Source organism: Temnothorax nylanderi, unplaced genomic scaffold (assembly GCF_030848795.1).
Source record: "Temnothorax nylanderi isolate EJ_2023f unplaced genomic scaffold, tnyl_v1.0 TNYL_tig0072_pilon, whole genome shotgun sequence".
Taxonomy (NCBI): domain Eukaryota; kingdom Metazoa; phylum Arthropoda; class Insecta; order Hymenoptera; family Formicidae; genus Temnothorax; species Temnothorax nylanderi.
In genome coordinates this window covers 509,326-524,012 of record NW_027249134.1, presented here as the reverse complement: position 1 = coordinate 524,012, position 14,687 = coordinate 509,326, and the positions used below count along the sequence as shown (strand labels likewise).

The following is a 14,687-nucleotide window of genomic DNA, read 5'->3' as shown; positions in this document are numbered from 1 at the left end:
TGGAATTCTCTCTTTCCGGGAAACTGCCGATTCTTATCCGAATGAGGGTGGATTATGGCTACCATTTCGTGGTGCACGGGTCATAAGGCATCGGCGCGGCGTTACTATCGTGTGACATTTATTAAAGCGTTATGACGCGCTTTATTGCGTCACCGCGTCATCGTCCCTGATTTTTATTGTCAATTTATATTGCCCGCTGTATGCAAATGATGTGTTGTTGAATCTGTAAAACTCCTCGAACCGAGATTACCGTAGCAAGAAGCGTCGGAAAACTGCTGCAAAAATTGTCCCCGACGACAGAAATTAATACGCCAATTAAATATGCTCTCTAATTATTTCGCTACCGAATGCCGACCGATGAAAAACTCACGCCGCCGGCGAAGTATCGTTAAAGACGAAGTGCAGTGCCGTTATCCGGACAAATTACTGAACATCGTACGCGGTGCACGCTCTCCCTCCTCGAGACTACTAAAGTGATATTAAAACTTTTTTATTTATGGATTTTCAGTAAATCGCTCCTCTCGCCCACCTACGTGTTCAAATTAACATTTTACAACTTCGAGGGGTAGTTTCGATCCTCAAAACTTGAAAAACGTAAGTGAAAATAAAAGAAAGTGCCCTGATCGGAGTTGTTTTTCTTCGTTTTCACGAAAAGTTGCCTGAGAATCGGCGAACGAGGAGTTGCGAGAAATTCTTTGCGTGCAATATATCTCGGAGCTATACGAACGCGCATTTTGTCGTCCGTTCATCGATCTCTTCGGCAGAAATTGGGCTAACCGGCCAGTCGTGACGTCATCCGGCAACCTTGATTATTCCTTGTTCCCGAGGAATTATTCGTGCGACGGCTCCTCTCCGTACGTCCCTCGGTTATTTCCGCGTCCCTTCCTCGCCGCGTCTCGTCTTATTATACGCGGCGCAACCGCGATTCAGGTAACGACCACGTGCCGTGTGCCGTGTGCCGTGTGCCGTGATCTCGTTATTCCCCGCCCGTCGTGACACGTGAATCGTTAACGAAGGAGACGCGGATAGTTCGCATTATTCATTTGTCACTATTACTGTAAACAAGGCGCACGTGCGCTTTTTGCGACGTCGGGCTCGTCGTATTACGGGCGAGCCTTCGCGGCAATTTCAGACACGGAACGCAATTAGGTGATGACACCTCCTCTGTGTCAAATCATTGCCACGATACCGTACGTGAGTCGGAACAATTGCGCGTGATTAATCACTTTCCCTTCTTTCTTGCTTTTTTAAATATGATGTGTATAAGTAATAGATATAATTTAAAATATAATTAGAATATTAAAATATATTAAATAAATCAAGAAAAAAGGTTGTTACATATATTAAATAAAATATTAAAGTATCAATATATCAAATATGGTTTATAAAATATAAATAATATATTAAAATATAATTTTATATAATTTTATAAGTAATTCAGTATGCGGTCGACGTCCGATCGTCGAAATAAGAACTCGGGATACTAACAATAAGAACCGATTTTCTGCGGATATATCCGCATCACATCCGGGCGCACACAATTTCGTCTCTACTTCTCTATTCATAGAAAGAAATTCTATGAATGGACAAACAGAGTCGTCCGGGACAGACAATGTGTCGTTAATCGATCGATTACGCAAATTTACAAGCATATAAATTATTTAACCGTCTATTTGTCTATTCGGACGACCAAATTGACTTTACATAGATAAATAGAAGCTAATTTGTGTGATCGCGATAACGGTATGTGTTTGAATTTAATATTGGGACACGACGGTCCCCCTTTACGCGCGAGTGATATTGTTTTACTTCCGCATATTACATCCGCCCACGATGTGCCCGGCGTGGTCGGCCGTACAACGGGCGAAAATAATATTCGCCGAGCATATATATATATATATATATATATATATAAGAGAGTCGTTTAGCTCTTCTGTAACGTTCTTATCTCACGCCATCTCCGGTCTTGGCGAAATTTTCGTACTCTAAATCGTCGCGACAATTACGTCGTTAGGCCCATATAGTTCAATTAAGCCTAGTCCGCGACGACGAGATGGCCAATTAGGCGCACGAGGATTTAATTGCGTCGGCGCGCACCACTTGAATCAGACACCAGCATAGCAGCGGCATGGCAGCAGCAGCTACGACGAATGAGACGCGGCATTTTCGTGGACGTGTGTGTACACCTGCAACCCCGGGATAGGACGCGACGCTCGTCATTGTCAAACAATATCTCGACGGTTATCATTGTGCGCGCGAACGCGCACCTACATCGTTAAAGCCCGCCGAACGACCTCATGTAGCCCCTTATCACTCGCGTTTGTCCATCACGCGAGAACACAATTTCCTGCGACTCCTTCGAACTGTCTCAGCAATGTGAAAAAAATAAAAAAATTGAATCTAAATTACTTTGCGAGGCATGAGACGAGGTGGAAGTTTTTGGTTTGCCCGCGTATATACGCCGAATACTAATGATATCGTCGTCTCCCGCACAGCCGTTTATCCCCCTTCAGACTGCTCCTCCTGCTCGTGGCCCCGTGCAACCACCGTGCGCGTCTATTCTCAACGGCGCCCCAGGTCGTAATTAGTTTGTGGCTTTGCTCCGGGTCCGTCATCCTCTTTGCACTCGCCCAGCGCAAGGGGATGACGCAGGCTGGTTCGTTGGCTGACAGACTGGCTGGTTGGCTGGCTGCCTGCCTGACCGAGAGAGAGAGAGAGAGAGAGAGAACCCATGCGGCTCGGTACGTGGGGAAGATTGCGAACGGGCTCGTGGACGAGGAGTGTAAGTTTAACGTCGTTTCGCGTAAATTTTACGTCCGCGGGAATCACCGTTAGAAATTAATGAATGAGCCGGAGACGTGCGCCGGCCGCCGGTGGAGGATCGAGGCTATAAATATCAACGAAACGAATTCCTCGTGAAGTAAACAGCGCTCGACATTCTCGTAAAAATCCGATCGTGAATCGCGCGAAGATCTGGACGGGCGGGAAACGTTACGATATATATGTTTCGCCGAGATCCCGAACGCGAACCGATACATCGAGATCGCGATGATGTATAAACAAACGCTGTTCCGCGGTGGTCGTAGCGAATATTCACCGCGCGTTACGCGAAAGCGTGAAAGATTAAAAACGGCAAGCGAAGCATCGCGCGCGAGCGCCCGCGAGCGGGCGTCAGAAGCAGGCGGAGGTTCGGCGAGTAAAAGAACGCTGACAAGACGAATGGCCCGTACCGTGGAGCAGGACGTGACGTTTAGAGGCTGCTTTTTGGCGTTTCACGCGTATATAAACTTACAGCGGATGATAATTTTCCTCGGGAAAATAAATCTTGCCCGAGTATAAAATTACCTTCTCGCGCGCAAAAGATAAGTACTATCTGTAACGCCCCTCCCCCCCCCCCATTCAGCTGTGTGAAAAAAGATAAATGATGCGAGATGATGCATTGGAGGGAGTATTCGAGGCGCGATTTCGTCTTCGGGCGGCGGTACGTCTCTATATTTTCAAGGGGATGTATATTAAAACTTCTAAATCTATCCCGCCTGCTTCCCCGCTGCCAGATCCCACGGCGTGGCCCACGTTGGCGAAAACGTCGGCGAATCGAACAAAGGTATCCCCAGATACCGGTAGTATTCCCTGGAGAACGCAGGTAAATTGATTTCGAAATGCAACGACATCCCGTTATCCTGTGCGCCCTTCTTCTTCCGTCGCCCCGCGATCGCATCCTGTCCTGTCGACTCTTCCATTTCGACGCCAAGGCCCGGCGCGAGTGCGCGGAACGAGAGAACGAGCCTGGAACTTGGTGGATTCCTCGCGGGGAAACACCGCGCGCAGATCTAACGATTACATCCTACACCACCTACCTCTACCTATCTCCGTCTACCTCTCTACACACGGAGACCGGCTCGCGCGGATCGTGATGCAGCGACCGTGCGACACACAGCCATCTCCGGCGGCGATCTAGCGGGTTCCCCCTGCTCCTCCTCTTCCTCTCTTCTCCCTTCCTAACGCAAAACAGGATGAAACTTTCCTGTCCTGGGAACGAGAGCGACGCCGAGGGAGCAGACGAGAGAGAGAGAGAGAGAGAGAGAGAGAGAGAGAGAGAGAGAGAGAGAGAGAGAAGTCGAAGGTGTGGTGGTTAAAGGGTAAAGGGAAGCAACGGCGGAGTTTGGCAGCGTACGAAGGAAAGTGCCGGGGGTGGAGCCGGCCCCGGTATGGGGTTATATTCATAGCGACAGCGCCAGATGTGCAGTAACGGGGCGCCTGGACGTTGAACGTCTCGCTGCTCCTCTAGAAGGACGATATTTATCGTACCTTCGGACCACCGTTACTCGTACCTCGATTCGGTTCTATGCAGCTGCGAGATACCTGCAATCACGTCTCGTTCATCCCGTGCGACGCGATCCCGCTCTCGGTTTGTCTCTTGATGGGGGTTTCGCGAAATTCCCCGGCGGTGATTATTCACCCTGATTTTCGATATCGAGCGAACGGTATTGGAAGGATCGCTCTTCCTCTCTCTCTCTCTCTCTTCTCTCTGTCTCTCTCTACGGTAGCGTCGCAAACGTCGCTGCGACGCGGACGATGCAACAGCAGCAGGAACTTTGGCTCTCTTCGGCAAATGGACGACTATTGTTCCCGGTATTATCGTTGTCGAAGAGATCTTTTCAGAGAGACACGAAGCGCGGCGAGTCTCAGGTCTCGGTTTTGAAAAGCTCCCGAACGGAATAAGGTACTAACCACCCCTTCCCCAACCTTTCCCTCCCCCGCAAGAAGGATAAAACTTGTGTCGCCGAAATAGTCACTCAAAACATCTTCCACCGAAGGAGAATTGCAGTTGTATGCAGTTTCGGCTTCTGCGCGTCGTCTGTTTCCACTAAAAACTGTTTCGGGGCAAAACGCGCGCGAAAGAGAGAACGAGGAGCTTTAAAAGCTTTCGAAAAGAAAGTACTTTTTTTTCCGAGACACATGTTTGTATCAACCATTTTTGTTTGGTTTAAAGAGATAAAAGTATTTAGCTTCGCGAACCCGCTTCCAATCCGCGAGTATTCCATATGTAATGCACATGCAGCGATGCGTAAAGGCATCGGCTGCGTGAAAAACATTTGTCGCGTAATGAGATAGTTAAGTATGATATGAAAGAATAATTGGGAGACCGGGGGTCTCTCTCTCGGTCGCGCATTGCGTATATCGCGCATTATTGGCGTATTATTGAATATATGCGTCCCGGCTCATGTAGGTCAATTTGTTATGCATGTCGAGAAATTAACTCAAATAAATTAACGGTATCTATTTACCGTTGTGTATAGCGTCGATGTAATGACATGAAATGAAACGGCTATTAATGGGCAAGTATTGACACAGAATTGAGCGATCAATTTGCCGTATTATTATACGAGAAATCTTTAACAAAAAGCTCGATGCAATTTCGCACCGCTGGCACGGTCGGGAGATAACGATGTTGAAAATACATAGGGCATTAAAATAAATCGCGATCCGTATATATTTTCCGTCGTGCATAACGACCGATATTGCACGCCCGCCTGATTTCGTATACGTACGCAGAGGAGACGCGAGTAAAGCGATAACAGCGAATTCGGTACGTGCAGGATTACCCGCATACGTATACCCTGACTCAAAATTTCCGAATGCCTACTGTGCAAAATTCAATATTAAATTTTCCCGGAATTAGTTCTCGGAAGGTATATAATCCTCCGACTAGAGAGATCCGCTGATCCTCAATGTTAACCCCGGTATTCGCGGAATAGTGCTAATGGAGGTAATCGTCTTGAATAGCGCGAAGCCAACGGCGACGCGGATATTATATTAATATCGATAGAGCGTCGCTCGCGAACGATCGAACGTTCGGCGTGTCGAGACTCGAGGTTATACGCGAGTGTCCCTTTCCGTTTTTTAACGACACGTCGCGTCGGTAGACGCTGAGAATTCATATTGAGGAAAATCGCGGAACGAATTCCTTTTGCGTTCTATCCCTTCTACCTCAGGGTGGAATTCATTACGGACCAAACGAGATAATTAAAAGGATGCTCGGAAAAACGTTGCACGAATTGTTCCATTTACCGGCACGCAAAGTAAAGAGGGGAAACATATTCCGCGCTTGAGAGATATATAATTAGTAAAGTATCTATTGGACTTTTTCAATCTTTCTCCTCAACTATCCCATACCGCGTGTGCGCACTCGACACATAGATATGCGAGTCGCGTGCAGTCGCGCGTGAAACGCCGTAATTGGCACGATCCGCGCGCGATAGCAAGTTTGCATCTCCGCGAATGAGATTATTATTAAATCGAGTTCTCCTCAGTTGGGGGGGGGGGGGGGGGGCTTGCTTGACGTTCTCGTTGCGTTGCAACCCAGCCGCAAAGGATGCAATGATGCCACACGCACGCGTGATACACGCATACACGTAGCTACATCGCGGATATGTGGGGAGAGAACGAGAAGAAAGTTAGCTTCCCGGGACCACGCGTCTGCTGGCTCGGCGCGGCGCGGCGGTGCCGTTGGTTGCCTCGCAGTTGCGCGACGCAACTACTACTCTCTGCGAGAGATCTCTCTCTGTTCTCTCCCGTACACGTTAGGAAAACGTAGCGCGCCGAGCGCTTGCATTGGCCGGAGTTATATCGGATTTCCCATCCCCCGGGCGAAGTTCGCTTCGATGCCCGCGTCGTAAACAAGCCGGACAGACCGCACGAACACACGTCGCGCGAAGGGAGGAGCACCTGCCTTCCTGGGGTCGGTCGGAGGAAACGGAAGGAAACCGAGGGGTTGGGGGCGAGGGCGAGGCGATAGGCGAGCAGAATCGTTTTAGCGGATTCTCTTTTCTCGGGTTCTCTTCTCTTCTTTCCCCTCTTCCGCCCCTGCGACTCCGCACCGACTCCTCCTTACCTCCTTCGTGCGACGACGATCTTGATTGCGGCCCGCGCTTGGTCACGCTGGTTATTGGGTAATTTTCGAGGGGATATTTTCCACGAACTCTCGACCCGCTCCTTCTTTTTACGCGCAACCTCGCGGCCCGAATGACCGCGAAAGTTACGAGGCGCAATGGACGATGGACGTGGAAAAGAAAAACTAAAATGGGTTATATTTGAAATGTTTAAGGAGTTGGAAGAGCGAACGTAACAAGAGAGATACAGTCAACTGATAATTATGCTTTTTCACCGTAACACGGTGATCCGCGATAATATCGGGACATCAAGCTAATCGAAGAGCTCTCTATTTTGATTAATTGTTCGAGTAATAAATTCATTATGGGCACGATGTTGCGTTATACTTTTATAAAAAATGCATCGAGTTACTCCACGTCTCTCTTCGTCGACGGCGAAGGCTTATCGTCAGATCGGCCACGACAGCGATGACAAATGCGAATGTATTCTTGCGGGAGGAAAGGGAGGGTGCGTCTATACACGGGGCAGTTATGTAAAGTGGAGCGGCGGAAGTGGGAAAATATTGCGGGAGGCGCCGGTCACACGATGAGAGGGGAATTATTGTCGGACGGACGTAAACGGGATCAAGAGAGGAGAGAGAGAGATCGCGCGGCGGTAGAGCGCGGTCAGCGATCATTATTTAATTCATTCCGCTGTATCGGAGATGGAACCATTAATTAACATTATTTATGACGTTAATTCTGCGGCGAGATATCGTTTCCGCGAGATCTCGTCGTAATGATATTATTACTTTCCGCGAGACCGAGTTTCGCGTTTTTGTTTCAAAACGCAGCGCGGAAATTACACAGGATGGAAGAGAAAGGAAAAATCGTCGGGATGAGCTTCCCTTCAGTGCTCTCCGGTCTCTTTTTCGCGATAGCTTTAAAATCTTGCTTCCGAATTCTGCGCTATTTCGTTGTCGTTGGCAAAGGATTCCCGGACGACAAAGAGAAAGAGAAAAAGAGAGGGAGGGAGAGAAAGAGGGAGAAGAGGAGGGCTTTTCACGTGGCGTATGTCATTCACCGCGTTTGTTATTTAATAACCGCGCGTTCGCGCTCCCGTTTGGCCGAGCCCTCATCGAATGACCGTGCACAATGGCGGTATAGACATTTTTAAGAGCCGGCGAGGGAATTCGCTCGTTCCCTCTCTCGCGTGACGTATCCAGCAAAGTTTTAATAATTTCCCGCATACGTCCTCTCTCGCGTCACGAGTTTGCGGTCGGCTTTCCTCCCTCTTCCATTTTCTCTACTATCTCTTTTTCTTTTTCTCCCGTTTTTTTTTCTTTTATTAAACGGCACAACTTCGTACGCGCGTGTACCGTAAGATAACGCGTTTTTGCCTACGATATCTCTCCACCGGATTGCTAAATTTCACATTCCGTTCTGCGGGGAACGTACGAGTAGTTAAATATTATTTCGCGGCCCGGTATTGAACATTGATGAAATATTTCTCTTCAGCACGTCGGTCGCTTTGCGCGATCTCGAGCGACCGCTCCTTCCTGAAAGGCGATTACGCGTGATCTCGGGTCTTTTCGTTTTTCTTTCTATCACGTCGTAGATCTAATAAAATACAACATCGTCGATTGTAGCATGGCCGAAAGCAATTTTCGTTTGGCCCAATGCACGGAAAATTGAATTAAAAACTTTGTACAGGTATGTTTTTTCTGTTTCAGATAGATAAATGGGGAGATTCAGACACACATGTGGAGTATACGCGCGTTTGTGCTTCTCCAAAAGGTTCACTCAATTGCGAACTACATTTCAGATCGATGTTCGTGATTGCGTTGAACTTGGATTGAGATTACATTTTTCGTCTCTGTCGTGACGAGAATCCCTATCGCTCCGGAGAAGCCTCTTATTATATCACGCGCTGCGCCGCCTTCGATCTGCGAAGTTTTAACGAGAGAATGGCGGTATATTTTCCGAAGTGCCGGCCGTAAACCGGAGAAGAGCGCTGTAGCCAGGTGGGAGAAATTGCAGTACTAGCAATTTGCGAATATTATGCGAACAAGGGACCCCGAGGACGTTTACCAACGAGAGGAGAGAATAAGACATTCGCTTTCGAATCGCCGCCGCGCCGCGACGTTTGCTCGGGGTGAAATTACATTGTCAGACCAATCGGCCGCGATCGCGACGAGATCACATCTCGCAATTGTTACATTATATGTGCATGTGTGTGTGTATTTATATATATATGTATCGCGGGAATCACACACACACAACCATGCGCGCGAGACGGTTACGACGCGCGACGTGTGAAAGAGATGTAAGATGTACTACATATTTTTGAGAAAATGTGACACCTAAACATCGCGCCGAGGTGTAGCGGCGCGGCGAAGGGCGACACGTGACAGAGGCAAATCACGTCTGATCGAAATGGTATTACAGCGTGCGCGGCGTGTGTATGTACGCGCCGCGTCTTGTCTTCGACAGCTGTCAGTGCGAAAGCCGACTATGGAATAGAATTGACTTTGGTTGGCGAGAACTCTTTCACAGGGAAATTTTTAAGCCCGACATTAAGCGGTGCGGCCGACCTCGTTTCGACAACGCGACGCAGCGGTGAACCACCCCGCTATTAAGGAAAAACTCGTCGTTACGCGAAACTTGCGCAATTTTCGAAAAAGGAAAAACGTGTTCCGTAGATCCGCCGCCGGCTCGGTAGCTCAACGAGCCAAGTGTAACGAGTACGCGACTTGCGAATTACTACGCCATCAAACGGGTACAGCTGTTCACGAATAGATACACGCATTTATACCAATTGATGCCTTTGAAAATCTCTCTCACCCCTTCTCTCTTTACTGTGTTGTGTCTTAAATTTGATCCGTTATAATTATCGCGTTATCTTGATTATACAATCTCAGATTGTTAGGGATTATTGTTCCCAGACAAAATAATTATCTTCCTCTTTCCATTTTACACCTCCCATGTATAGATTCATATTATTGATATTATTCTAAATAATTTACGTTGTATAAATTGTATCTGTAAAAGATATTAACGTAGGCGCCAATTTCTTCTCAGCTGAAATGAATCTCCATGTGAGCTGACAGTCCATAAAGGTTCTAAGCACCTTTCACGGTATCGATACGTTAAAATAATTTCGCAGCTACGAGTACTACGAAGACTACTCCGCCCGCTCGTCCAGGGGACGAATTTATTTAGCGACGTTTGTCACTGCGCTCGATCGATCCTAGCTTAAGGTAAAGCCCTGCCGTGTGCGCGGAGGAGAGCGTTGCTCCGCGCTCGCTCGAGATTTATAGTGTTATCGAGCAGAGGTTTCACGGATTTCGGAACTTTTCCGAGGTGTCTAGCCGAGTGTAGTCCTAGGCAAGACCTTGATATTTTTTACCACTTCGCTTTGCCGTGACATGACCCGCTCGAATTCGACACCGATTTCCCCACAAGGATCGGGACGAATCGTGTCCCGAGTCGTGTTTCGATTCTTCGAAGATCTCGAAACGAGCCGGATTAAGGGAAAGCCTTCGCGGTCTGATGAGCTCCATTTTGGTGTTGTCTCACTATATCTTACTGCGAATTAATTTATTTTAGAGACATTTGATGAACTGTACTTTAAATAAAAACATGATTTATATTTTGCCTTATTCTGATATACGCTAACTTAACTTGGACATCCTCATATCTGTTTCATTATTAATTCTTGCCCTCATTCGAATCCAAAATCAAATGCAGTCTCGTTGCAGTAAGTATGTTTATTTTGCTACGATATATTGAGATACAACATCGCTCAATGCACTTTGTTAAAAAGCGATTGTCTATTTTATGAAAGAGTGACATAATAAAAAAATAGTGCAATTCTATTTTTTATTTTTTGACGTTTGCAATATCGATCTTGTATACGTACATCATCATATCTGTTTCATTATTAATTCTTACCCTCATTCGATTCCAAAATCAAATGCAGTCTCGTTGCAGTTCAAGTATGTTAATTTTGCTACAATATATTCAGATATAACATCGCTCAATGCACTTTGCTAAAAAGCGATTGTCTATTTTATGAAAGAGTGACATAATAAAAAAATAGTACAATTCTATTTTTTATTTTTAGACGTTTGCAATATCGATCTTGCATACGTACATCGTAATTGTTATATCATGGATTACTTATTGTTAGAGCAAAATTGTCTCTTGCAAGATACACGCGCAACTCTCTTAAAGTGATCAATTAAAAATTTTCCAATGTAATGTGAATAACATTTTGCTAAAATTGAAAATCGCACTACTGACGTGTACCAATATATATATATATATATATATATATATATATATATATTCTGCACGCTATAAGAAATTTATCTTTTTGCAAAACGGGTTTCTATAACATTTAGGATGCGCACAACTTTTATTTCTCTCCCATGTAGGAGACCCGTATGCAGACGTAAAGCGAGATCGATCCCGCTCGACCTAAACTTCCATCCTACTTTTCGGTTTATTTCTCGAAATCCATCGTAACTTGACACAAAACGGAACGCTACCTCGACGACGGCATCGCGCACTCGGCGAAGGCAGGAAATAAATAATCGGATCTCTCTTCTCTTTGACATGAGACCGACATTCGATAATCGGATATCGCGGTAAGAGGGAGATAGGTAGACAGATATAGGAGGAAGAGAAAGAGAGAGAAACGGAGCGAAGGAGATCGGGTTCGATCCGATTTCGATGGCGATAGAAGACGAAATTAAACGAAAGTCTAAGCTTCGCGTATCCGTAATTAATTCGTCGATGCGATGCCGACGGTCTCTAACGGAAAGAGGAGCCGGAGAAGAGCAAGGATCTCCTCTTCTTCCACTCTCTCTTGCCTCTCTCGGAACCACTCGTTCCGTCCTACTCCCCGTCCTCTTTCCTCACCTCCACGTTCCACGGACCGGGGGCTCTTTTCCTCACGGACCATCGGCGAAGTTCGTTCGTGGAGTTTAACCAGAGCTCGGCGCTATCGACCTGACGAGCAACCTCGGCGTCTGCGTCGACATCTGCGTCGCGCAGACGCCCCGCCGACACGGGCCGGGTTCACCAATCGATTTCAGATTTTCCAGCATAACGAGGCCGACTGCTGCCCAAAAATTCCTCCACATGCATACACGCTGTCTTCCTCAAACGGGCTGTTCATCGCCGCCTAATCTATACGTCTCCGTCGTCGCCTCCCGTGCGGCCGATAAGAGAATGCGTGACTTTTTTAACAGATGTTACTAATAGATAGAGAGAGACTTGATTTACCGATTACTTTCAAAAGATTTACTCGATTATTAATTAAATGCTTCAATCGCAATATTTATACCCCACTTGTCGGCTTTAATCTGTTATAAATCGATAATCTTTCAGCTTTTAATAATCCTGACATTTTTATCTCATCTCTTCGAAATTATTTTTGCACATTTCATCACACGCATTTAATATTCCTCCCGTTACCCAATATCAAATAATTGTTCGTTTCGTTAATTAATTATTTAAATTCTTCCTAAATATTGCCGCCGTATTATTCTCCAGAGACATTTAATCGTCGCGTTCCCTCTCTTTCTCTCGCGCGCTTTCAGGCGAGACCTCATATATGACAGTAACTATTTGATTGCTGCCAACGAGATGGCTAACCTTTGATCAATTTTTAACAAGTTTGCCTGGAAGCCGGCCGGCCAAAAGTTTCCGTATACACACAGAGGTCATTCGCCTCCCTGGTTTCCATACTATTCCCTCTATCATTCTTTATTACCCGCTGTCTCGATATAACCGAAAAATTTGCGAGTGAAAATATTTTATCGAAATAAACCTCGAAAAGAACGCGTCGCATACGTTGTGTATGTGCACCTGTAATATGTTTGTCAAGAATCTAAATAAATACCTTTGAAAAATAAATATGTCTCTCGCATTTACTCGAACCGCTTTGTCCCGTTTCTCGGAATACAAGTGGAGATGGTCCGACTATGATCAGACGTGTCTCGTACAGCGATCCCCCGCGTTCTAATGCCGAAATAAACACCGCGCTCTAATTCGGCGCTTTAAGTTGCACGTTGCCCGAAATAAAATGGTATATTTGCCCTTTGTCCACTGAATAATCGTGGAGATTCATTGACCTAATTGGGACGCCGGGAATGATGTATAGAGAGTGAGAGAGAGAGAGCAGTGGATTTCAACCGGCGGCGGCATTTCGATCCGTCTCGTCGTCGGATGCAAATTTCGCGCAATGGAAAGTCATCCGAAACGACAATCCGATAGACGATAGACGGATACGTAAACAACGGACGCTCCTCGTAAATACTGACAATTCGTTCCGCTTATTTTCTCTCGGTGAATATATCGACAGGAGGTTCTGATTTGCGATCCATCAAGATACTAGATTCTTCCGTTCTACATTCGAGATTTTGCAAGCATGATGTAGCGGACGTCAATCAAAGCTTTCCGGGAGTACACGATGCTCTCTCCCTCTTTCTCTTTTTCTCCCTCTCCTCCTTTTATTATTAGTCTTCCGCGGATACAGACTCGACTTGTTATGCAAATAGAAAATGCGCGCGTTAATATTACTACCAAAAAACCTTACAGCTTCCATTATTCAGGAGACACCTGGGCGCAATCGTTCTCTCTATCCGAGGGACGTCGAGAGTCCCTAATTTCCCAAATCAATCGTTAATTTTTATTGACTCTCCGGAGGCAGCGACTAAAGAATTCGAGGGTTTTCCCGGGATCGTCGGGAGGAAGAAAATTCAATTCGATTCGATTAGCAGAACCGGGGAGAACAATCGTGACCGTGCCGCGAATTCTCAAAGCGGTCGGATGCTACTCTACGATAATCGTCGTTCTCGAGACTCGGTGCAGGATCATTCGATTCTATTTTTGTTCTTGCCGTGTAAAAACGGGGCTTCGGAGAGTAAAAACCTCTCGATATGTCAAGGAAGTAGTTAGTATTAATTTACGTTCCAGCTCGCGTAACAAGCGAGAGAAGAAGCGAGCCGCCATCCCAGTCTCTGGGCTTTGGGTTATAAAAGCGCCGGTATTGAGACCACCGCGCCGGAGACTGTCGATATTTCCAATATCACGTTCACGTCGAGTAGATCTGTATTTACACGTTCGCCGCGGTACAATTTGTAAGGCGTAAATTCGCTTAGATCTGCTCGTGACGTGGCATGTCATCAGGCGCGCGCGTCACGCGCCTCCGAAGCTAATCGGTGAAGGGTCGAGCATGCTCGTTTAGCAAATTGGGTTGAATCTAAATCTGCTTTGTGGATCACCCTCTCTTATTCTCTCGCTCTTTCAGATATTTCTTTCATTAATTATCTCGCGCGTATTCTTCGCGCTTAGGGAGAAAGGGAAAAGGAGGAAATGAAAGTAACATGTATATCTAATTGTCCGGCATCGGCAGGGAGCACCTGCTTAAATCTTTAAGAGGAGAATAGGAGGGAAATTGCCGGAAAAACCAAAAGTCTCGTCTGTGCCAATAAAAAGGGATCAACCTCACGAACAGAAGTCGATCGGGGAGAACTGAAAGGACGAAAAGGGCGGCGCACGTATCGGAGAAAGAAGTGGCGTGGACCATTTTTCGGGAAAATTTACCGCTCTCGGATTGTGTATATATGTGTATGTGTGTGTGTGTGTTCGCGCGCCCGTGAATTCGAACAGCTAAATCACCGGAATTTCATTTCTGTTCGCCGGTCGGGGAACATTACCGTTCGTTCTGTCGTCGTTGCGAGGAGATTTTGGTTCTGGAGCGCCGGCGGTGCTCAGAATTTCTTCCATCCCTCGACCGCAAAC

The 14,687-nt window shown here is 46.6% G+C and overlaps 1 protein-coding gene across 1 annotated transcript in view; it reads left to right on the top strand.

Moving 5' to 3' along the window:
• Positions 1-10,524, top strand: part of Kdsr (3-ketodihydrosphingosine reductase) — a 48,896-nt gene extending 38,372 nt beyond the window's left edge. The window contains exon 7 of the mRNA XM_071708897.1: positions 8,606-10,524. Coding sequence (XP_071564998.1) covers positions 8,606-8,609 — 4 coding nt within the window. The 3' untranslated portion in view covers positions 8,610-10,524. The remainder of the gene's footprint in view (positions 1-8,605) is intronic.
• Positions 10,525-14,687: the final 4,163 nt, after the last annotated feature.